At 37.5% G+C, this 25,003-nt stretch overlaps 1 protein-coding gene across 1 annotated transcript in view; it reads left to right on the top strand.

Annotated features, from left to right (window-relative positions):
* Positions 1–25,003, top strand: part of LOC137390128 (serine-rich adhesin for platelets-like) — a 46,400-nt gene that overhangs the window by 20,678 nt on the left and 719 nt on the right. The window contains exons 7-20 of the mRNA XM_068076394.1: positions 6,226–6,379; positions 8,085–8,272; positions 8,836–8,986; positions 10,633–10,752; positions 11,644–13,063; positions 13,462–13,624; positions 13,913–14,082; positions 15,672–15,851; positions 16,023–16,243; positions 17,497–17,653; positions 20,256–20,372; positions 20,903–21,060; positions 21,640–21,756; positions 24,803–24,947. Of these exons, the coding sequence (XP_067932495.1) occupies positions 6,226–6,379; positions 8,085–8,272; positions 8,836–8,986; positions 10,633–10,752; positions 11,644–13,063; positions 13,462–13,624; positions 13,913–14,082; positions 15,672–15,851; positions 16,023–16,243; positions 17,497–17,653; positions 20,256–20,372; positions 20,903–21,060; positions 21,640–21,756; positions 24,803–24,947 (3,461 nt within the window). The remainder of the gene's footprint in view (positions 1–6,225; positions 6,380–8,084; positions 8,273–8,835; positions 8,987–10,632; positions 10,753–11,643; positions 13,064–13,461; positions 13,625–13,912; positions 14,083–15,671; positions 15,852–16,022; positions 16,244–17,496; positions 17,654–20,255; positions 20,373–20,902; positions 21,061–21,639; positions 21,757–24,802; positions 24,948–25,003) is intronic.

The following is a 25,003-nucleotide window of genomic DNA, read 5'->3' as shown; positions in this document are numbered from 1 at the left end:
GCCTATTTTCCAGGCCAAAACACTCATGATGTAAGTTGCAAGCTGTGACATAGGAAGGTCATTTTTCGATACAATGTAGGCCTGATATATGTGGTCAATGCTAACTATTAACTAATGAGAGAAAACGACACCTAACTCTTTTGGTTGCCATTATAATACATTTTCCCATCTTGTCACCACCCTATATGTTCTTTTTACTCAGCATGCCGGTCAATTCTAATGCAAGGTCAAAGCAGGTTCTGCCAACACCGGAAAAGTATGCGCTGTTCATATACATGTATGTCCCGCATTAACTGTTGACTGGTGGTTATAGAATTACATATCAGATTGTGAGTATGCCTTGTGGAGGTGCTAGCAAGAAATTTTTCTTTCAAACATATAGTGAATTTATACATATGTGACAGGTCGTGTCATTTTCAATACAAATGAGGTGAGATCACAAAATTGTTTTTTAGCCTGAAGTAATAGAGAAACTTCTCAGCTTTTCAAAGCTGTTTTCGGAATTGAAATCGAAGCAATTTAACCTGAGATACAGGTTTTTATCGAAGAAGGTGTATGTCAATATGGTCGACGCAACAAACTGAGAAATTTGTCTTTAAAGTTGATGGATTGAATTTTAAACAGTATACTTTGTTGACGTTTTGGAAGGTCATAGCAACCACACGCTACAGACATGACATTTTCATGAATATTGCGATCTATAGGGAAGAGAACATGGCGAACGATATGAAACGGGTCCCAATGACGTCACATGAACTCGAATACATGAAACAGGGGGTCAAGGTCACATGTTGTGTCATTGGAAAAGAACACATTAATACACAGTAAAGGAGCTATTATTAAATTGTGTTGCACATTGAACTGATGATTTTCAGCATAACAATGATGCAAATGTATCAGTGTTAGAATAATCACCCAATTCACTCACAGAACTTTTACGGAGATGAATGAGTTAGCGCCTTTAGGGTACGCGATTCAGGGCCTCTGAGCCAGGGGAGACAATTTGAGATGAATGTTACCTGTTTGTCAGGTAAATTAAGTTTAAGTTAAAGTAAGTTAAATTTTATAAAAATATTATCAAAACAACATGAAAATAATATAATAATATAATATAAACAAAAAAATAAAATAATAGCACCTCTGCTGCTGTCTATGATTGATTTTTACGTTTCCGTATCGGGGTGGTAGAGCTAGCCTCAGTAGACTTTTTAGCAGTCTTTTTAGATTCTGCAGTCGTTGAAGCAAACATATCGAGCTGTGAAAGCTGTTGAATGGGCGCTGGGCACACGATATCCCTTTTGCTCTCATCACAGAACTCTCTGATTTCCTTGAACAGATATTTCTGACGTTCAACACTCAGACCAGGCGGCGGAATGATTACGGGCTGCCCTGACCTGGCTGACTCTGGAGACATAAGCTGTATGTCCTCACTCTCCAAGCTATTGGCATGCTTTTTCACTCGGACACTGCCTGCAGCAAAACAATGATTACTGCACACACTGTCTATTCGTATTATATTAATTGGACAACATTATTGAATTTCTCTGTCGTACTTAAAAAGACAAAATTTAGTATGGTTAAAGAATACCAAATAAATTATACCTAATCTTTCCGCCGACAAGATAAACTGGTGGTAGCTCTTAATTTGGCTGATCCTTTTGCTTTTTGAATGAAGAAATCCGCTCCAGTCCTTTATTGGAACGAGCGCATTGCCATGATCATCCATGACAAGCTGGGCATGATTTATGCGAGCCGAGCCATTTACTACCTAATTAAATAAAACTCAGATTAGGAAACCAAGAACCATTAGATAGTTTGTGTATAAATAGCGCATGCAAGATTTGCAAATTCTTATTTCACTAATTGACAAAATGAGAAACATACCTCAGCTATATCGGAAAGAGAGGAAACTCTGTTAGTTCTGTATTTCTTTTTTAGCAGACCAAAACAGTAATCGCAGCTGAACTTCGTGTGACCCGCGACAAGAAAATTCAGCTCAATCTCCTTGTGCAGCCCGTTTGCAACACGCCAAGCCAAGTACTGTATCACTGCGTTGTTTTTATTTTGGCCACTAAAAAGGGTTTGACATATATAATTTTATCAATACATTTTCAATACAAGCATGAAACTTCAAAACATTGGTTGTAGTTTGCATACCAACAGTTGTCAGCGTGAAACAAAGCTTTCTCTTCACCGAGGCCATAAGTCTCTAAATAGTGATGAATATAAGATATGACGCTGTTGGCTCCTTTTGTCGCACAAGCAGCCTCATCTATCAGATAGTTCACTTGGGCAGGGAAGGTGTCACAGACCACCCCAAATAGCGCACACTTCCGAGGGGTTTTGAAATACAGTGGCCCAGGTTGCTGTGGGTCGGCAGGGTAGTGGACCTAAGAATTAAACAAAAAAAAATCATTTTTTGCTCTTTATAGGCTTGCAAGTACACTGTACATTTACTATTTTCATTCTTAAATGTATATTTTTATTTATAAATTTGATTGTTTTTATAATTCTTATTTAGCATTTGCAATTGCTAATTGCCAATTGCTAAAACTCAGCAATGTTTATACTTGAAACACTACATTCATAACCTTATAACCTTGTAATAGTCGAGTAATTATTTTTATATATTGGGCTCTGTGTGTTTTTGATGAAAATAAAAGATGAGATTTGCGTTTTGTAACAAGCAACAAAAAATGTTTAAAAAAATGTTTTGACCTACCTGCTGTGCATAATCAAATCCGTAGTGAGCAATGGGAGGTCCAGTAAGAGGAGTGTTGGCACCGAGCTTCAAACCTTGTGTAAGATATTGTCGTGACGACAGGATGCACTCATTAAGGTATTCGCGTGCCTGTCTAGCATGTTCCAGGTGAATCCGCTGCTGATCGATCTCTGCAGCTCGTTTATGTAACGGTTGGTTTGCAGATCTGTTGTGACAAACAATAACGAAAGGTAGTGGGCAGTGTGCAAGAACACTTGCCAGAATATTCAATATGCTCAAATATCACCAAGACTCAAACTGTAAACGCACATACCTCAAGTATGCCATGTTGTTTTTCTGGCAGAGCCAACACAGATCTGTACTTGGTTTGGTGATGATAAGGTAAGGCCGAAGCTCCTTCCAGATTGCTCTGAATGTCGACTTACACTTGAAGTTAAGCATAGCCTGCTGACACTTTTGCTTATAGAGCTCATATATTGACTCGACTGTGAAGCTGCTAGGCAGAATCTTTAGTTCCTCACGTCGAAACCCTATTGGAATGTTTTGATGAATACTGTTCAACGTAGCTCTGACACTATAAATGACTTAAGTTAACTAATTGCAAAATAAAAAATAATCGTAATTAAGCTTTAAAAGCATTTTATTTTAAAATTTTAAAACATAGTTGGCTTACCTGAAACTCGGCCTGGAAGGTCAAGAGAGTGAATGGAGGTGATGTGGTCTAAGAAGTCTGCAATGCTCTTACTATCATCTGATGTGACAGCCCTCTTATTCCTACCTTGGTAATTGAAACTCCTTGGTACAGCTCCTTCTGTTCTATAGTGTCGTTTCAGTGTTTGAAACGTATTTTTCCCAATTCCGTTGAGGAAAAGAAATGTTTCCCGGCATATTTTCTGACCTACATACCAGAAAGCATTATGTAGCGGTGTGAAATCACAATAACAGCTTTCGATCACAGATTTTCCACAGTAACATCAAAAACATCCTACCTTCGTGAGCAAAGTTGCAGCGGTCTCGCTCTCGCTGCATCTCCTTGTGTTTATGCTTTTTGCCAGTTGTCTCTGACATGTCAATTATGGCTGAAATCTTCCCAAGAATGATAAGATCTCTGCTCTCCTTGGCTAGTGATTGGTTGACTGTGCGAATCATGCGTATATTTGACACTTCAAACCGTGCAATGCAGCCACATGTCGGTTTACACCCTTAAAAACAAAAACAACTTGTAAGCTTAACAATTATCAGTCAGGTCATTGACGGTGCTAGCTGATTTAAGGTAAATATGAATTCATGACACTAAATACATGTATCACACTGAGTGTTAGATTGGTAAGGGAAAAAAAGGTTGGTCGTTTACACCGAACTGTGGAAGAAGATAATAATACTACATAATAATAGGCCTACTAATAAGATAATACATAATAAAATAATACTCACAATAATACATTCAATACTTTTTTAGAATACACCTACCTGCTTGCAGTAGGTACTCATCATCACCGAGATGAAACTCTACATCTGCTGGCAGAGCTGTACCTGTATCATCTGAGCACGGCTGAGCAGCATTATTTGTAGAAGATGTCTCTAAATTACGACTGTCATCCGCAAAACTCGGCTGAAAATTCCCATCTAACCCATCGTTCTCAAGATCTAAATCGATCTCACTGCTTCCAGAATCACTATCACTTTCTTCTCTACATTGTAAATCTAAATAATCTGCATCTACCTCCTCAAATTCTCTCCAAAAATCACCACCGTCGACATCGCGGTAAGACATTTTAAAATACGATACGCAGACCGAATAACCGGAAATGAAAAACCGCCATTTTTATCGTCCTTAGCAACCACTTTAAAGTCTGCAAAACAGTCTAATTAAGCATCCTAGCCAATCAAACGCCTCAGAAATCAATTCCTGACATACTATTCGCCCTAGAAAGTTCATGACCTCAAAACACAAAAGTCTGAGCCGCATGGACAAGTTTCACTTTGAGAGCCTATTGTGCGCTATATGAAATGCCGCGTTTGTATTGAAAATGATACGAGCCGTCACATATAGGGAATTTAAAGAATTGTCTGTAAAGATTAGGTATTCTCAGAAGCTAGCTGTTTAAAACGTTGTGATTCTGTTCACAATTAAGGATTTTGAATGGATATTTTTTAGGTAATCCAGCTCCAAAACCAAAAGATTCCAGCTCAAAAAATTTTCATAACATTATATAGTGTCAAAGCTGTTTCCGGATGGCATTGTGCAAAAATCGCACATCTTTCTGCCATTTGAAAACATCAAATCATTGATAAAAACCTGGTATTTGGTCGAATTTTTACAGAAGTATTATTCAAACACCAATCTGTAATGTTACCTGCTACCATTAAAGCTATAGAATTTTGTGCTGTCAGTTAACCTTTAAGATCTTTAATGTCCAAAAATGTGTAGTAATGGTGGCGCTGTACACTGCCCTATTACTAACTTGAGTTTCATAAGTCCTGAAGGGTTTAGTTTAGCCTGTGGATGTTTGAGATTTTTGATTTTTCACGCTTACCAGATAATTTATCCTTTTAACGTAGTTTGGAGCAATCTTTTTCTGTAATGCGATGGCTAGTTGGGAGGACTTCCAACAAACTCCTGTTCATAAAGAGCTGTTTGTATTTTATTCATGCCACCCGGTTGTGAAGTTGAGGAAAGCTTAATTTTTTCATATATTTGTTCTCAAGTTAATTGTTGCTGGCAGAATTTACGGCTAGGTTATTCCCACCAAGGTTCATCAATAGTCACTCAAATATGCAATCAGCTCTCTACATGTCAGGGCACACATTTTTAATGATACACAATACAGCCCTGTTAGCATATCACCACACATATCACCTCAGTTGTATCGATGTGATATGATTCACACCAAACCAGCGTGAACATTTTCTCAGTTGTACCGATGTCAAGCATTTGCATCTACAGCTGCCTGCCTGAAGATGCCTCAAATAAACCATTTCGCAAAACTCTTGTTCATACTCGTTCATTGATATATGGGAGAAAGCAAGTCTTATCACAGCTATGTAGCGAGTTTGTGGAGTGCTGCAACTACTGTTAGTGTACTGCTAGTATGCTGCATGTGTATTACATGTGTGCTGCTAGCGTATTACATGTGTGCTGCATGCGTATTACATGTGTGCTGCATGCGTATTACATGTGTGCTGCATGCGTATTACATGTGTGCTGCATGCGTATTACATGTGTGCTGCATGCGTATTACATGTGTGCTGCATGCGTATTACATGTGTGCTGCATGCGTATTACATGTGTGCTGCATGCGTATTACATGTGTCGTAGTGGTATACTGCGAGTGTGTTGTAAGTGTAATCACATTCTTATTGAAGGGAACAGCAGATGTCAGCAGCTTGTGTGCTGCATGTCAATATTTGGTTGCAACATTACCTGAATGACTTGTATGGACACACACGTGTATGTTAGTCTAAGCTCTTAATCCCAAACCCTTTTGATTGTCATCCGACAGGAAGTCTGCCTACATCCACACCGAGCAAGCAATCAACAGCATGGGGAACAAACTCCCCTACCCACTCATATACTCCCTCTCACCAACCGTTCACAAGGGATTCTGCTTCCCGCTCTTCTGGACAAGGTCACGATCGGCGAGACCGACCTAAGAGGTGCCTTTCCCATATTTGATTGTTTGGTCTGGTGAGCAGCGGTTACTTTCTTTTCCAAACTGATGGTTCGCAAAGACTATATGGCGCGTAAGCCCTCGCACTCCTAGCGCTATAACTAGTCACTTGTCAACGGCTAAAGGGCTAAAAGATATGTTGGCTAGACAATGCTGGCACAGGCGTGTCTGACACATGTTTTTTGTAGTCTCTGTGATGGGTCCAGAATGTGGTGTTTTTTTCTTTTTGCGTCAGTCTCATTGGATAATTCCATTAAGTAATCAGCGTATTATTTGTATTCGTAAATGTTGCTGAACTCGCTGAGCTCTCTTAAATAATTCTTTTGGCAGCTAAATAATCTGAATAGTAATGGATCTTTGAGACCGATATACAGGTGCTATTATACACAGGTGCTGGCACCAATGTACAAGTACATGAGTGAAACTTACGATTTCCTTTAAAGTGTCATGAAGAAAATATGAGGATGTAGCTTTGGTATGTTTAGTTCTTTTTCGATGACTAGTGTCCTCTATGGAAGTACCTTCTTAGACTCCTTAGTTGATGCCAAAGGTATCGGTATAAAGGGGTGGTCACACTAGAGCCGAAACGAACTAAAGGGTGCAAAACGGCGTCGCTGTAAGCTGTTCGGCCGAAGACATTTCTGGCCGAAACGAACTATTTCGGTCCTGCTCGAAATTTCGCGGTCAAATCCGTGCGCTTCTTGGCTGATTAAAATTCTAGCGAGCACGCGTCACATTTCTCCTTACGTGCGTGTGAGCAAAGTTAAAAAAGAAATGGGACGATACTTGTATTTCGTTAAATAAACAACATGAAGCAATTTACGACAAGGCTCACCCGGACTTGTGATTGTGTTGCATAAATGTAAGATGTTGCACTTAAGTTTTGCATAAATGTAAGAGAATGGTTGTGATTTTCTTTCGTGTAGAATATAAGTAATGTGTCATACTCATCCTGATGAAGTATCGTTGACGATTTATTTATGTAAAACCACAGTACTATGATAAAGACTGTTTTTGTTTGTTATGTACTCAGCATAGAAAAACATTCATATGCTAATAAAAAGTATAATTTTGTTGATGGGAAGGGTTGGTAACATCTTTGTATCGAGTGATTTATTTTGAGCAGCTGAACGATCTTTTGATAAATCTGCTGTGTAATTATAAATAATAGTTGTTCCTCAAAGTTTTTTGTTTACAATAGAAATATTTAGCTCAAATACATAACAACTACCAATGAAACAGTATCCTGTCTCCATGCGTATGGTATCTAGGAAGCGAAGTGACTTCGGATGCCGTGTGACATGTGGCTTAGCCGAACTGAAGTAAAACAACTTCCAAACCAAACCTAAGTCAGTTCGGCGCTCGTGTGACCACGCCTTAAGAGTATTCAATGTTTTGTCTGAAAGATGCATGCCTGTCATTTTGTTAGTCCAACTGTCTCTCTGTTGGTTGATTAAGTTCATTCTATGATCTCTCTTCATGCTGGCTTTATGATGCGTCCAGTTATGTCAGACTTCCTTTCTCTATTGAGAATTCAAACCTGCAAGTTGATGCCATAACTTATAAATTCCTTCACGATGTCTTGAGGCATGGCTTTACTGCGCACGGCGTAGTTCATAGTCATCTATATGACCTTCTCTCGCTTACATGTGTCTTAACAACAAGAATAACCCTACCAGCTCTATATGTAGATCTACCAGTGACCACAGTAATGCCCTTAGCACGAGCACCAAACAAGCTCCCCCTCTCAAAAGATCCGAGTCTTTTGATAAACAGGCAGTACAGATGCCAGGGAGGCCATCCGTGGACTATCATATGCTACACAGCGGCTCTTTGCGCGTCCCTTCAATAAGCCGATACAATGATCCTTATACTAGGGGTAAGCATTATTTTCTAGTGTACACTGTATTAGAGTTTTAGTTGAGAATCTGTCTTTTCTGCACCATCTGAGCGCAACGATTCATTACTTCTGAATAAAAAATTAATTTCAACTTGACATTTGTCTTCCGTCACGAGCATGGGTGGAGCAACAGGCAATCTCTTAAATGGGTCTTTGCATTGGTATGCCTGCAGGTGGTAAACGCATGACAGTAGTTCACCCGCATGACAAATACATTTCTCATCACATGCTATTAAGGGACTTTTATCTCCTTAAGCAGCTGCGCAGTGTTGAGGATGGAATGCAGCAAGTTTTGTGTGACCCAAGTCGGGCGGTATCAGGTCAAGTTAATTACATTCTCTTCAACATTTGTTGAAGGTTTTTTCTCAATATTTGTTTGCACCACAGATTGAGGTCTACGTCTTTCTTTATTATTTGTTGCCTGTCATATATATTAACCATTGTAAGGCTGTTCATGGCGCAAGTTCGGAACCATCTATAACCGTTTTTCAGGCTCGCTTATCGCCGTAGTTACCAATGTTTACAAAGTTGTTTTCTTGCAGCTATCTCCACTTCAAACCATGATGGTTCTCCCAGATCCAGTCACCGACAATCACCTACACTGCTTTCCAGCAGTGTGCCAACCTCCAGCGCAGTACCTGCCAGACCTAGACTAGGGGTGAAAGCCTTGCCGAGAACAAACCCGAGTTACAGGTAATAGTGATCATCACGCAGTCTTGCTTTCACCTCTTTAATGTCTTCTACCAGTTTTTTTCCCATTCTTTCCTTTATCATCTTCTCTCCATCTTTCTTTTTCTTTCTTTTTGTATTTACTACAGTCTTTTCGCTTCCTTCACTCTCACCTGGCTTTACTCTGAGTAGTTGTTAATATCATGATATCTCCCTATACACTAGCACAACATAGGGTTTTGTTACAAGGATGTGCTAGTTATGACTGCAAGTTGTTCAGTATGGTCAGTGATACACCATGACTGCAAGTTGTTCAGTATGGTCAGTGATACACCATGACCGCAAGTTGTTCAGTATGATCAGTGATACACCATGACTGCCAGCTGTTGTCTTTTGTTGTCTGACTGCGTAAATGAAGGAAGATTAAAGGTGTAATGTTCGGCTTATTACTAACCGCTCATGGATTTATACAGTTCATTGATTTGTTCTTCAAGTGGTTCTCTAGACGTTCATGTGTGTATAGCAAAGTACAAGGAACAAGTACAATTGTAAAGTTGTTGCTCCATGCTGGTAAAATATCAGGAGTTATTTCCTATCGTCCGTGAGTTCCATTAGCGAAAATAAAGAAAATTATTCTCTATTCATTATTCTTATTCGGGTTCATCAAACATGTAAAAAGCTTTACAAGCTGAACTGATGTAAGCCAGTAGCCTACACTTATAGCAGTGCTTACAGCCCTCAGTTAAATACCTATCTATGAATTTAATTTGTTCTGAAATTTGTTCCGTATGCCAAAACTGACTTACTTTGGAGCTGGTATTCCTATAAAAATACACATTATTTTGTTTTAATCCATTTTACAGCCTCCAACTTATGATAACTACTCACTACTAAAAATACTGAACATAGACTTATCAATAAACATATATTATATCGAATTTTGCACAAAACCATGTGCTGTATAAAAACTGGCTCGCTAAAGTAATTAGCAATAAACAAAGATTTTCATTGTTACTTCACTTAGGAGACATGCGAATGGAAGTGCAGGCTCTGTGATGCATGGGTTTTGAGATAGAAGTAGTAATAAAGATATGCAGTATACCTTATTTTAACATAGACTAGATGAAGTTTAAACCGGTTGTGAGAAGTTTTTAGGTTTCCTTTGTTGGAACCTACTTTAGGTATAAAGTCAGATGTTCACTCATATTCTACATGATAAGTTGGAAATTTACACGTTGAGGTCTAAGTAGAGGTTCGGCTGTAGCTGAGTACAGCACTTTCAGCTAATCAGGTATATTAATCATTTGCGTGATGTCATTGGTACATTAGCCGACCATACCTCCTCTTATCATACAAAAGAGAAAGCTGGTTTGTTACTAAGATTGTCAAACAATCGCCTTTTGCCCAGCCATGGTGCTCAACATGTTGCTGGTTGAAGACAATTGTCATTGAATATGGTGAAACTAGAAACTTAATGAAAAAGAAGCAGCTACTCGTCCAACTGTGCCTGTAATGGACTCTCAGCTATGCATGGGCAGATAACTCTATAACTTTGTCTGTGTTAGTTACCAGCTCTTGCAGATTTGATCTTGTATCAAAAGAGGGTAATTACGTATTTGATTCTACCAAGCAAGTGTAGCAGCTGCTAGCAACAACCAGTGCTTTTACAGGTCTCCTATGGTACAGCATAGTAGCAGGGAACAAGCTGTTAAATCAGACCCTGCTGCCTTCATGAGAAAGTCTAGCGAGGAATGCAATGTACGCCAAACCTCTGATGGCAATCTATCAAGGTATAGTGACTGTTCAGACTTCTATAGAACACCAGCAGTGACTCTGTACATCCTTTCTGCCTCCATATTATTATTACTATTATATTCTTCTTAGATAAGGCCTGACTAAGAAATGTTGTTACTGCCTATAATTGTGGGCAGGCATCTGGCAGAATATCCTTCACGTTCATATTCCATTTGCCTTTGTTAAATTCCTCCTATGTGCTTCTAAAACTGTCCTATCTCTTTTCTAAAGGCTGTCCCAGAGTTATTGGAGAGTTGTCTTATGCTGCCTGCTGCATTTCATTCTTGTTGGGCTCTTAGGTTTTAAAAAAAACATCTATACGTGGATCTGTCGTATCTGCTGTAGATAATTTTTTTAGATGCATCGTCTGGTCGGAAACACAGAGTAGTCTTCCACTGCATTTTAGAACTGCTGGCTAGACTAGAATGTACCTACATGTATATGTACCTATAGCTTTTAATATTGAGTTTGCATCAATGCATCAGTGCATGGTGTTTGCCATATACATGTATTTCTGCTGATTCAGTTGCCTTATGCTAGCAGAATAGTTGTTACAGAGTACACGTATTTAAACCTTTCTCACATAGACAAGTGCTAGCAGATCAGGATACTTTATAACTCACTGAAGTTGCCGATGTTATGAGCTAGCACATGTTCAAATTTTTCATTGAAAGGCATTGAGCTCCTGTTAACAGTCGACTCTTTCTCATTACATATCAGTAATAGGTATTACCTCTACCGATACATTTTCATAACATTCCCACAATTGCGGAGGGATTAACTGCATGTTAATTTATCGTAGTGCAGCCAATAATGGCTCCCTGCCGATCATTGCATGCATTTATTACTTTCGTTCAAAAGGCTCGTATCAGTCGGTGTGCTTGCAGATACAGGAGAGAGTCTTACTCATCGCAGGGCTCTGTTCGTGAGCTGAGTCACACACCTCACATAGCCTTATCAGATCTTGCTGACTCTCACAGGTCGAAGACCCTCACAACTAGCTCACCATCTAAGACTAGTAACAAAGACTCTCATACCAAAGATCTGTCATATCCCACATCGGCTGCTCTCGAGTTGAGGGGTGACATGAGCCAGGGTGCTAGTAGGATACGGATAGATAGCGACCGAGCCACTTACATCAATGTCGAACACGAAGAAGGGGATTATGAGAATGCACCCAATATACGGGGACGAATCCAGCGTCAAACGAGTGAAACCCAGAGACATACAGTGGGTGAAACTAGAGATGAACTGGAGAGCAGTGACTCTAGTTTAGATAAAATGGTATTTGTGCAGCCGATAGCGCGAGTGTCTAGTGAAGCCAACAAACTGTTAGTTAATAAGGTTGAGAAAATAGAAGTACAGAAACCTCGAAGCTATAGCAGCGGTAGCTCTAGCACCCAGCCGCACTCACGTACGGACATAGTCTACGTGAGCAAGCAGGCCAAGGTCAAAGAGATACCCAGTACTGCAATGTATAGTAGTTCAGTAACCGTTACTGATGAGCCCTCTGACTCCGGCTCCCCTGTACAGCATCGGACCCCATCTCAACCCTCCCTCACAACAGACAGAACTAAGGCACTTGACTATGAAACGCTTGATTTTACATCTCAGGTATTATCAAAACAAGCAGATTCCGCTGACACGAAGACCACAAATTTATCAGAATCTTTTTCAAGTAGTCCCTCAAGTGTCCATAAGGAGTTGTCTTCTTTAGTGGTCCCTCGAGAGGGCGGCAAATGGAATGGGAAGATGGACATTAATCACGAAATCGAATCATCGGACTCTTTGTCCGATGATAAACGGTCTTCACACAGCTCCAGTCTCGCTTCTCTGTCTAATGTCGTCGCACCCTGCGGCTCTCTAGAAGATCTCAATCATATTGACGCTGAGGTTTTCCCTCTCATACCTGATAGTCCAACGTCTGCGCCGGCCAAAAATAGGCAGATCAAGTCTGACACGACTGACGTAGAACTGCCACTGACGAGTGTTCTAGCCACCGGCAATGGTGATACTAGTGACCTGATGAGGGATATAACAATGTCCCTCGATAAGGCCCTCTCCATGGATAAGGTCATGTCTCGTGGATCTAACAGAGGCACTGTCGCTGCTCTATCCATGCCTACAGAAATAACCCTTGACCATCCTCCCTCTATAGATGTCAAAAAGGAGATGGAGTCGAGAACAGAAAGAACTAGCAGCGAGGAGGACGTTGGCACCGAGACTCCAACAGCACCTGTGTTTAGTGTACTCTCTTATAATGAAGGAAGGGTTGCTTTTAACTTCAACGATTCCTTATCTTCTAAGGTAGGCCTTGCCGGTAGATACTTGCAGAGCTCCCCTTCTTACTAGTTTACAACTGATGCCAACACGTTTATTACAGCATTACTAATGTGCATGCAATCATGCTTGTTTCTCTTGATTGCCAAGGTATTAGTAACGCTATCACTCGACTTTCTCTATATAGTTACAATAGTTTATCTAATGCATTCGCGCTTGCTTCTCACTTATTGACTTGCAAATTGGGTAACAAACAAATACGAGTCCCTTTTTTGTAATCTTATCCATTCCGCTAGTGTTTTCCCACTTGTGTCAGGGACACACTAAGCTGGCCTTATGGGTACTCTAGAATGTTCCAGTGAGGTATATATTGACATTGATGGGGTCTCGACAGCTTGCCATCCTTACTGGGTATATATTAGCAGAAGACTAGCCAAAGCTGGGACAGCGCAGACCACGACTATGTGAATATAAGCGAAGGGAAGGAGCAAGCTGGCAACAAGGTTGTTATGAGGCATAAGAACCTACAGAAGAGTGCAAGCACCTCTAACACCGCATCACCACTCACAAATGTTGCTCATTATTCGGGTAATGCACTTTCCTGTCTTCCTGCTCTGTCTAACCGATTTATGTATATTTGTAACATAGCTGTGGTTGTGCCTCATAGGGCCTGGTGGCATTATGCAACTGACCTCACTAATTGACCAGCGCATGGTTCAGTCGCCAATAAAATGACATTTACAGGTGATGAATTTGTTTTGTGAATGATAGGTGGCAGGATGACTAGTGGTAGTATCACACTGGTAGTGGTTAAGTCTAGCTGTTTGCTACTCGCGTTTCATTCCATCCTTTTATTATCGCCATTCTCGCTCTCAGATTCAACAAGTGACTCTAACAAGTCTGCAAGAGTTCTATGTGATCGACACAATTTACCGAGCAAGGAGAGACCAGCTTTACACCACAGTTTTAGTGAGTCCAAGGGACGACCTTCCAGTATGCTTATTGATAACTCTCCACCAGCAAGCATGAAAGGTCTGCATAGGCAGGTAGGTGACACTGCTAGTGCACTACATGTACAGGTAAGTGACATTGTTAGTACACTACATGTACAGGTAAGTGACATTGCTAGTGCACTACATGTACAGGTAAGTGACATTGCTAGTACACTCTATATACGTGTAGACGAAACTAGTACACTCTATATACATGTAGATGAGACTAGTACACTCTATATATGTGTAGACGAGACTAGTACACTCTATTTACGTGTAGATGAGACCACTAGTACACTCTATATATGTGTAGATGAGACTAGTACACTCTATATATGTGGTAGATGAGACTAGTACACTCTATATACATGTAGATGAGACTAGTACACTCTATATACATGTAGATGAGACTAGTACACTCTATATACATGGTAGATGAGACTAGTACACTCTATATATGTGTAGACGAGACTAGTACACTCTATATACGTGTAGATGAGACCACTAGTACACTCTATATATGTGTAGATGAGACTAGTACACTCTATATATGTGGTAGATGAGACTAGTACACTCTATATACATGTAGATGAGACTAGTACACTCTATATACATGTAGATGAGACGAGTACACTCTATATACTTGTAGATGAGACTAGTACACTCTATATACTTGTAGATGAGACTAGTACACTCTATATACATGTAGATGAGACTAGTACACTCTATATACTTGTAGATGAGACTAGTACACTCTATATATGTGTATATGAGACTAGTACACTCTATATATGTGTATATGAGACTAGTACACTCTATATACATGTAGATGAGACTAGTACACTCTATATATGTGTAGATGAAACTAGTACACTCTATATACTTGTAGATGAGACCACTAGTACACTCTATATATGTGTAGATGAGACCACTAGTACACTTTATATATGTGTATATGAGACCACTAGTACACTTTATATATGTGGTAGATGAGACTAGTACACTCTATATACATGTAGATGAGACTAGTACACTCTATATACATGTAGATGAGACTAGTACACTCTATATACTTGTAGATGAGACTAGTACACTCTATATACTTGTAGATGAGACTAGTACACTCTATATACATGTAGATGAGACTAGTACACTCTATATACTTGTAGATGAGACTAGTACACTCTATATATGTGTATATGAGACTAGTACACTCTATATACATGTAGATGAGACTAGTACACTCTATATATGTGTAGATGAAACTAGTACACTCTATATACTTGTAGATGAGACCACTAGTACACTCTATATATGTGTAGATGAGACCACTAGTACACTTTATATATGTGTATATGAGACCACTAGTACACTTTATATATGTGTATATGAGACCACTAGTACACTCTATATATGTGTAGATGAGACCACTAGTACACTCTATATACGTGTAGATGAGACCACTAGTACACTAGTACACTACATATCCTGGTAGTGAATGGCTACACATACTACTTTGACTAGTTTCCGATTGCGTGCCAGGAACATTTTAGTCCAAAATTCAAGGTTGTGTTGTTAGTTCCTTTCCCTGCAAGTTCATTGCGTTTTAGTAGCTTCTTTGTAAACTTTTTTCTGGTTTACAGCACACATTCGCCGTTGGCACACACAGTAAGGCGACATCGCTTTCGCGAGGCATCGACATTAAAAAAATGAACAATGAAGTTTTACTTGACTGGTACGTAGCGGACCAGTGTCTCTCCAAACCAAAGAAAGGTCTTTTTGGCAAGAAGCTCACGCCTGAGATGATGCTCTCTTGGACTCAGGTGAGGGCAAACGCTAAAACTCTCCTCTAAGCTTTAAACTTCTCTCCTTACTTTTTACAAAAAGAAAAATGACTAGTCGCTTATAGACTTGAATGCTTATTAGCTAGTCCAGAAAGATAAAACTTGACTAGCTAATAAACATTCGTCTCTACTATTGGTGTATTGTTAAAGGAGGCCATTAACAAGCCAATGCTGAAAACGGAAGATAAGAATTTGAGGAAGGAAGCGGTAGAAACATTCAAGTTGATACAGATGTACATGGGAGATCGGAAGGCTAAACAGATCAGCACACATACAGCTCTGAGTATTGCTAACAAAGGCTGGAGCATAACCGGCCTCAGAGATGAAATCTTCCTTCAACTCATCAGGCAAACTTCAGACAACCCAAAAGAGTAAGGCATGCGTTTGTTTCAAGTTCAAGTCTTTACAATGCATCGCGATGTTCCTTCCTTATTTTGTGTTCTTCTGTATAGTCACTTGTGAACTCATAGCAGTTATGGCAGCTTGAAGTGGTCTTTTGAGACGCATTTAATAATAATGTGTACTTCCTATTATTGATGTTTGGGTTATTTTTAGTTATCTGAAGTTGTCGGTTAAATTTTTTAAGTTAACTTTAGAGTTGAAAAATTTTTAAACGATAAGTTCATAAACATTACCAGAACATTACTATGGAGATAATATTACAGCATGCGCTACATCTTTGGAGAATTTCTTTAAAAGATCTCTGTAGCTGTTTCATAGTTATCTTGAGGAAGAAAGCGGAAGTGATGCAAAGCGAGAAAGATCTAAAATGAGTGGGCTGGGCATTTTAATTGAAGATGAAATGTAACGAATATCAAAATACAGAAAAAGTATCAATTGGTTATATGAATTGTAAGTTAATGCAGTCACAGTTAATCTTATGTCTGTAACTATATCATCACCTCTATTTACGCGTTGTCTATCTTCTATATTATGTTTCAATATAATTGCATTTTTTTATGTATTCTAAACCTAGCTTGCTATAATGTATTTGTTGTTAATCTTTAGAGTTGTGTTGATAATTAAATGGATAAAACTTATGCTTATGAGAATATATGCTCTAACATATGATGGTTTTCACAAATGTAAAAAAATCTGAATGAATTAACCTTTTATGTTATGGTTTAACTCTATTCGTAGTTTCCCTTAGCCATAACAAATGCTCTACACAAAGTTATACCCAGTTCTCTCAGCAACAACAAATGGTCTACACAAAGCTATACCCAGTTTGCAGACTGACAATAACTGCTAATGGTTCGTGCTTTGGAAATGGATGAAACTTGGTGCTACTTGCTATGAATTTAACAAAAAATGTTCATAAAGCCTCGATAAACTTGTCATATGTTCAGAAGTTCTTGCAATATAAAGGTAGTACATCTGCAGGCATCATCGATTTTGCTAGTCGCAAGAGGTATTAGTGACATTATAGGAGAAGACAACACTTGAAATGTAATTAGTTGGTTTCAGCTGCTAAAATTTTGCTGAATTTCCTTGATGATATGATTAACAGATAAGGATACTAGTTGAGCTAGACCTAACAGAGTACTCTCAAGACCTTGTGAACTGTCCTTCACCTTCTAGGACGTCTTCATAAGTTGGGCTTATGCATTTTCTTGCTTCACAGGGAATCGATGAACCGGGGCTGGGAGTTGTTGGCCATTTGTCTCGCCTTTTTCCCTCCCTCTCAGAAGTTCAATGCCATAGTTGAGGCGTACATTGTCAAACATCTGCAGGAAACTGATAGCGACACTAACTTTGTTCTCCACTTTGTTGGATCACAGGTCAGAGTATTTACTACTCTAATTTTGGTGTTCGTAATGCCAGTTACTTTTTGGTTACACATGTTTATTTCAATATACATAGCATTTTAGTGTTGCAATTTTAAAGCTACGACTTTTAAACACGCGCGTTTGTTTCACTTCAAACTTGAGTTGTAAAATTTAGGAGACAAAAGCTATCAATAGCTTTCTGTATCACTATGCAGATGTTAAAAAAGTCAATCACAAAATTTCGAGTTAGTTTTTTTATACAAAGTTCTTGTAAAAATAAACAACGTTAGCGAGCACTTACCCTCTCTTCAAGTCAACCCAGTTGGTTGGACTAAATGTCACACTAAAGCTTGGTGTCAAGCATTGCACTTATAAATGTGGAAAAATAATTGCTACTATCCGGGATTTTTATTGTAGCGGTCAGGGATGCCCAAATTTGTCATTTTCTTGCTTGTAAAAAAATTTGAAAAACCAAACTGTTTATTATATCTATAATAAATATAGTGAACGTTTATCATGTAAATTGTTTGTTTTTAAGCAAAGATTCAGTGTCTCGAGATGTAGATAAAAAATAAGCAGAGAATTGGAGTTTGTAAATAAGGTAGCAGGCTATTCAGGTTCTTGTATTTGATATGCTCAGGTGAATCCTACCATATGTCAAACATCTTATATTCAGGTTCTTGTATTTGATATACTGAGGTGAATTCTACCATATATCAAACATCTTATATTCAGGTTCTTGTATTTAATATGCTCCGGTGAATCCTACCATATGTCAAACATCTTATATTCAGGTTCTTGTATTTAATATGCTCCGGTGAATCCTACCATATGTCAAACATCTTATATTCAGGTTCTTGTATTTGATATACTGAGGTGAATTCTACCATATATCAAACATCTTCTATTCAGGTTATTGTATTTGATATGCTCCGGTGAATCCTACCATATGTCAAACATCTTATATTCAGGTTCTTGTATTTGATATGCTCAGGTGAATCCTACTATATATCAAATAACATATGTGACCCCGCCGTCAGAATGTACAATCGTTCGGTAATTGGATTGTTCGCAATAGCCGCTAAGCGTACCTACGCTATTATATGACTCACCACTATTATATGACTCACCGTCACTATTTTAGTAAACAGTGGTTTATAGTGCATTCAACCCTGCTCTTTCACATGGTCTTGTTTATTTTTGTGTCTGACCAATTATAAAGCCAGCATTGCCATTTAACTATACCTATATCGGTGGTTGCTATGGAATTTTTCATAACCCAAGATCATAAGTATAGGCTCTAACTGCGGGTGTGCGCATGTATCTGGCTATTTCTTGTTTTAACGCTACAACAACGCTTTAACGCTACAACAAAATAAAACCATCGCAAAAATTACGGCTAGTTGATGCTAACAATTTAGATGAATATTTCTACTTAGAATGTGAGTCAACTACCTCAGATCATAGTGAAAGCGATGATGAGGATTTTGATAATAGGGGAACCTCAGAAATACAGCTGCTTACGCAATATGTGGCTGATAACGAGAGTTATAACGATAATGAGAGTTATAACGATCATCCTAATGAATTAAATCAAATTACAGAGAATGACGATCAGCCTATCGCTGCTGATAACTTTTCTATTCTAGCTGTTTACATCAAACTAATAAGTGGATGCAAATGTAGGGAATTCTGTGCTAGTTTTATGTCATCTGAACAAATAAGCGTCATTATAACTGTGTATCAAGGATTTCCGAAGGAAACATTGGATATGGTTGTGTTGGGACAAATTGCCACTAACATAACAAGCAAACCCCTTTAATGCGCGACAATAAATCTCTACAGTGTACTCTGTGCTACACTGTGTGAGTGTTAAGCTACATAAAAAGAGCTCTAGATTGAATGGTCACTTGATGAGTTGGGTTAATATTTCCGCATCCTGATGCCCTCTGTGGTCACCTTTCATTGACCTTACCATGACCTTCTGTATAGGTGGACAATTCTGAATACACTTCCAACACTTTGTTAAGTCGTTGGACTGTCATTATATGCAGTTATAGCAATATAGATTGATGAAAAGTGCCCAGTTTGAAGCATACCCGTTTAATGAAAATCTCAAGGACGGTGAGCTTTTAGCCACATATATTGTTGACCGTACCATGACCTTTGGGAGGTCAACCGTCAATCGAATTTGAATAAAAAAGTGGCCATCATCTTTTTTCAGGGTTTTAATGTGGAGAATGCCAGGTTTCATCAGTATAGGTTGAGATTAAGTGGTCGGTTGCTATGGCATTTTGATTTGTAAACAAATACCATGATTTACGATTCATGAATCGTCAACTTTATCCTGCTTAAACTCAAAACAACAGTTTTAGTTCATCGCGAGACCTTCTCTACTAAATCTTGCACAACCTGGGCATATATAATCCGATTTAAAAAATTTAGAATGCGTTAAAATCCTCAGAATTTGCGGATTTTAAATCTTTAGATAACTCAAAAATGTGGTTTTAGCTCGATTGTACATTCTGACTGCCTGGGTCACATATATTCAAGTTCTTGTATTTGATATACGCGGGTGAATCCAAACATTATATATAAAACATCTTCTATTCAGGTCGTGCCCATTGGCCATTATGCACATATTTGCAAAAGGCGGCTAGATAGAATTTGCACTGCCGGTGCAAGGAAAGGGCTGAAAAAGCCTACTCTAGAGGAAATTGAGCAAGCCAAAGTAAGTTGTATACTACTTATGCTGTAAGTTAAGACAAGGCTTGACTATAATAAATAGCCTATGTATTTGTGCCATGCTTTGCGACTCTGGTCTAGCAGGATGCTTCACCTTTTACCTACTATTTTACCTAAACTGCTCCTTGGCTATTTACTGTTGCTAGGGAATAGTCACAAAAAATGGTGCTCAAAGCTATACTGAATCACCAAACATCTGATTTCATGGTCAAGATCATTTTAAAGACAATTTATTTTTATCTGATGCTATTTAGTCTTTTGCGCCGTCAAGAATATAGCTTCTGATCATCTCAAAAAATGGGCCAAGTGCTTGATATTAACAGAATAGCTTATGAGATGCAATCAATACATTATCAGTTTCAGCAAATACCTGCTTGTCAGACACATTAGTGGTTGAATCAAAGAGAAACCATCTTCTCCACATGCTTTTGAGGCAGCAGTTATAAAAAGGCTTGTTCTATGCAGAGGCGATGAGGCTTCGTGGTACCATCAATAAGTTTCATGTCATGGTTGCAGCGATCCATATTTCATCCATCCATGTTTGGAGATACTCTAGAAGAGATCTTGAGTATGCAGAAGACCAAGTTTCCAGAGAGACGCTTGCCTTGGATACAGACAACCTTATCAGAGGAGGTACTCAAGTTAACAGGAGCTCAGACAGAAGGAATTTTCCGGTAACCTTTGCCATAAATGAGCACTGACATGCTACAATATCAAAGGGCTTGAGTTTTTTCATATAAAACTTGCCATGTTTGTAGAATTTTGTTTAGCATTTATCAATTTAATAGTATTCTTGCTAATTTAAAAATTTTTTTACAGATTTAAAGTCATTTCTTTAGCTCCACGATATCAATAACTTTTATCCTGCAATTCTCTCTGATGCCTGTAATGTGTCGTACGACTAAATTTTAATGTTAAGGCAAAATTAGACAAATTGAAAGTTCAAATTGATGCATTTTCTACAAGCAAATTGTAGGAAGCATTGCATGAGGATTTGTCAGATGTAAAATAGTCCTCAACGCTTTCTATCCGCTACGTAAACTCATTCAGCTTGCTCTTTGATTATAAAGCTATTTCTTTTGACCGACTAATGGTTTGTAGCTTTTATAAGGTCACCAACTCTTTTTACGATTGACCACTCGTTTTTATTACTAATTCCATTTTATAATTAGTCGTTAACGCCTATGGTATTTGCCTTGAGCCTAAGTCGTCGTAGGCACATGTCTTCATCAAGAGCTGTTTTTGTGCTTTAGTGTGCCTGCCGACATGGATGAGGTGAACGCCCTCAAGGTTAAATTTGATCATTGGGAGATGCCAACAGATCTGTCTGATCCACATGTCCTCGCCTCTTTGCTCAAGCTTTGGTACAGGTGAGTTAGTATCTTCCTCTGTTCAAACATCAATATTGCAGCAGCATACTTCTAAAATTTTTAGAGTCTATAGGTCTGCTTGCCCAACCAGCAATATATATCATTTGTTCTGTTTCTCTCCTTTAAAAGGTGGTCTCACAGCTTATCAAACTTGCATTAGTAGATTCACATAGTCTATTATGTAACCCGCTCAACCAAAGTTTGCCATGAGTTATTTTATGTACCTAAAACAAGGAGCATTCATTACTACGGAATACACAGCTAGACTGAAAAAATGAGTGAAGTTATCTTTGGTGATATTAAATCCCGCAATAAAACTTCATGGAAATCATGAAAATGCACCTGCTCTATTCTCTTCTAGTTTTACTTGATTCCTTTTTCGGCAAACATACAAATCGATTGAAATAGCAAATATACAATACGAATAAATCAGCAAATATACAATACGAATAAACTAGTAAATATACAACATGAATAAACTAGTAAATATACAACACGAATAAACTAGTAAATATACAACATGAATAAACTAGTAAATATACAACACGAATAAACTAGTAAATATACAACACGAATAAACTAGTAAATATACAACACGAATAAACTAGTAAATATACAACACGAATAAACTAGTAAATATACAACACGAATAAACTAGTAAATATACAACATGAATAAACTAGTAAATATACAACATGAATAAACTAGTAAATATACAACACGAATAAACTAGTAAATATACAACATGAATAAACTAGTAAATATACAACATGAATAAACTAGTAAATATACAACATGAATAAACTAGTAAATATACAACACGAATAAACTAGTAAATATACAACATGAATAAACTAGTAAATATACAACACGAATAAACTAGTAAATATACAACATGAATAAACTAGTAAATATACAACACGAATAAACTAGTAAATATACAACATGAATAAACTAGTAAATATACAACACGAATAAACTAGTAAATATACAACATGAATAAACTAGTAAATATACAACATGAATAAACTAGTAAATATACAACACGAATAAACTAGTAAATATACAACATGAATAAACTAGTAAATATACAACATGAATAAACTAGTAAATATACAACATGAATAAACTAGTAAATATACAACATGAATAAACTAGTAAATATACAACATGAATAAACTAGTAAATATACAACACGAATAAACTAGTAAATATACAACACGAATAAACTAGTAAATATACAACATGAATAAACTAGTAAATATACAACATGAATAAACTAGTAAATATACAACACGAATAAACTAGTAAATATACAACATGAATAAACTAGTAAATATACAACACGAATAAACTAGTAAATATACAACACGAATAAACTAGTAAATATACAACACGAATAAACTAGTAAATATACAACATGAATAAACTAGTAAATATACAACATGAATAAACTAGTAAATATACAACATGAATAAACTAGTAAATATACAACATGAATAAACTAGTAAATATACAACACGAATAAACTAGTAAACATACAACATGAATAAACTAGTAAATATACAACATGAATAAACTAGTAAATATACAACACGAATAAACTAGTAAATATACAACATGAATAAACTAGTAAATATACAACATGAATAAACTAGTAAATATACAACACGAATAAACTAGTAAATATACAACACGAATAAACTAGTAAATATACAACACGAATAAACTAGTAAATATACAACATGAATAAACTAGTAAATATACAACATGAATAAACTAGTAAATATACAACACGAATAAACTAGTAAATATACAACATGAATAAACTAGTAAATATACAACATGAATAAACTAGTAAATATACAATACGAATAAACTAGTAAATATACAACATGAATAAACTAGTAAATATACAACACGAATAAACTGGTAAATATACAACATGAATAAACTGGTAAACAATGGTGAGTTTATCTATATATACATATATCTTTCTCAAAGTTGGTTGTATGTATGTATGTTCAGCTATAGCTATTATAATTTTGGAATTAATATCTTTTGAATTCTGATGGATTTGGACTCATGGAGACTGGTACCATAAGTTTAAAATCCAGACGCTCTACCACTGATAATAATACAAGTCGTTATCATTTATCCTATAGAGTATAGAAGTATGCGCACGCTAATTATTTTAGCACTGCGCCCACGCGTTACGATGCTCTTGCTAAGAAATATTTTTCGTAAGACTCAATTACTATATCTGCGGTCAAGGCCGATTCTTCTCACACATACATTTATAGAAAGAACTTCCACATTCTCTTTCCGTTCGGTCTGACAAAGACAGTACGATATCGCATTTTTACATTTGTACCAGTATTGAGAGGTACCAGTATTGAGAAGTACCAGTATTGAGAGGTACCGGTATTGAGAGGTACCGGTATTGAGAGGTACCAGCGTCGTCGTATTCAAAGTTTTGATGGATAGCTTCTGGTGGAACAGCAACCTTTTTTATACACACACTTTTATGCAAGAATTGTTATTATTAATTCGACATGGTCAGGATTTTTATTTTGCTTTTTCAGTTCGTATTAGTTGCATCATCACCGAATCATCTTTTATTGTAATCGTAGCAAAACCGGCTTAATTTAGCTATTACTTGCTAATTATTTCAAATTTTTATCTAAACCTTTTTATAGTTGTTTTATTTTTTTTAATTTATCTTACCTGCACAAAACATTTTCTTATGATATGTAGTTTGAAAGTTAGAATGGCAAATGTTGTTATATGTTAAATACAAATCAATTTTCTGTGCAAAGACTCTTTTATTGCCCAGTCAACACCGGGTAGTACAGCGAGTTATTTAATAAAACATTAAATCAAATACGATTTTCACTTGTCTCAACCAAATTGACTGAGCCTGATCAGTTTCAAGCTTCCCAGCCACAACTGCCACTGCTTCTATCAAGCCATTGTTTCTGACATTGAAAATTTCATTGAGACTTTGATTGTCATGTGACCTTACCTAGCAGTCTCCGTATTGCAGGGAACTATATGAGCCCATAATTCCCCCCAGCTATTATGAAAGGTGCATGGAGAGCTGTGATAACCCAGAGGAGGCCATATCTATTATAGATTCGCTCCCAGATATCAACCGGTTGTGCCTTGCCTACCTAATAAGGTTTTTGCAGGTGAGCAAGTGATAGCGTGACACCCATTGCTAGGCACTGTCTCTGGTAAAGCTATT

This window comes from Watersipora subatra, chromosome 3 (genome assembly GCF_963576615.1).
Source record: "Watersipora subatra chromosome 3, tzWatSuba1.1, whole genome shotgun sequence".
Lineage (NCBI taxonomy): Eukaryota > Metazoa > Bryozoa > Gymnolaemata > Cheilostomatida > Watersiporidae > Watersipora > Watersipora subatra.
The sequence above is the reverse complement of the archived record's forward strand: the minus strand, read 5'-3'. Positions and strand labels throughout refer to the sequence as shown.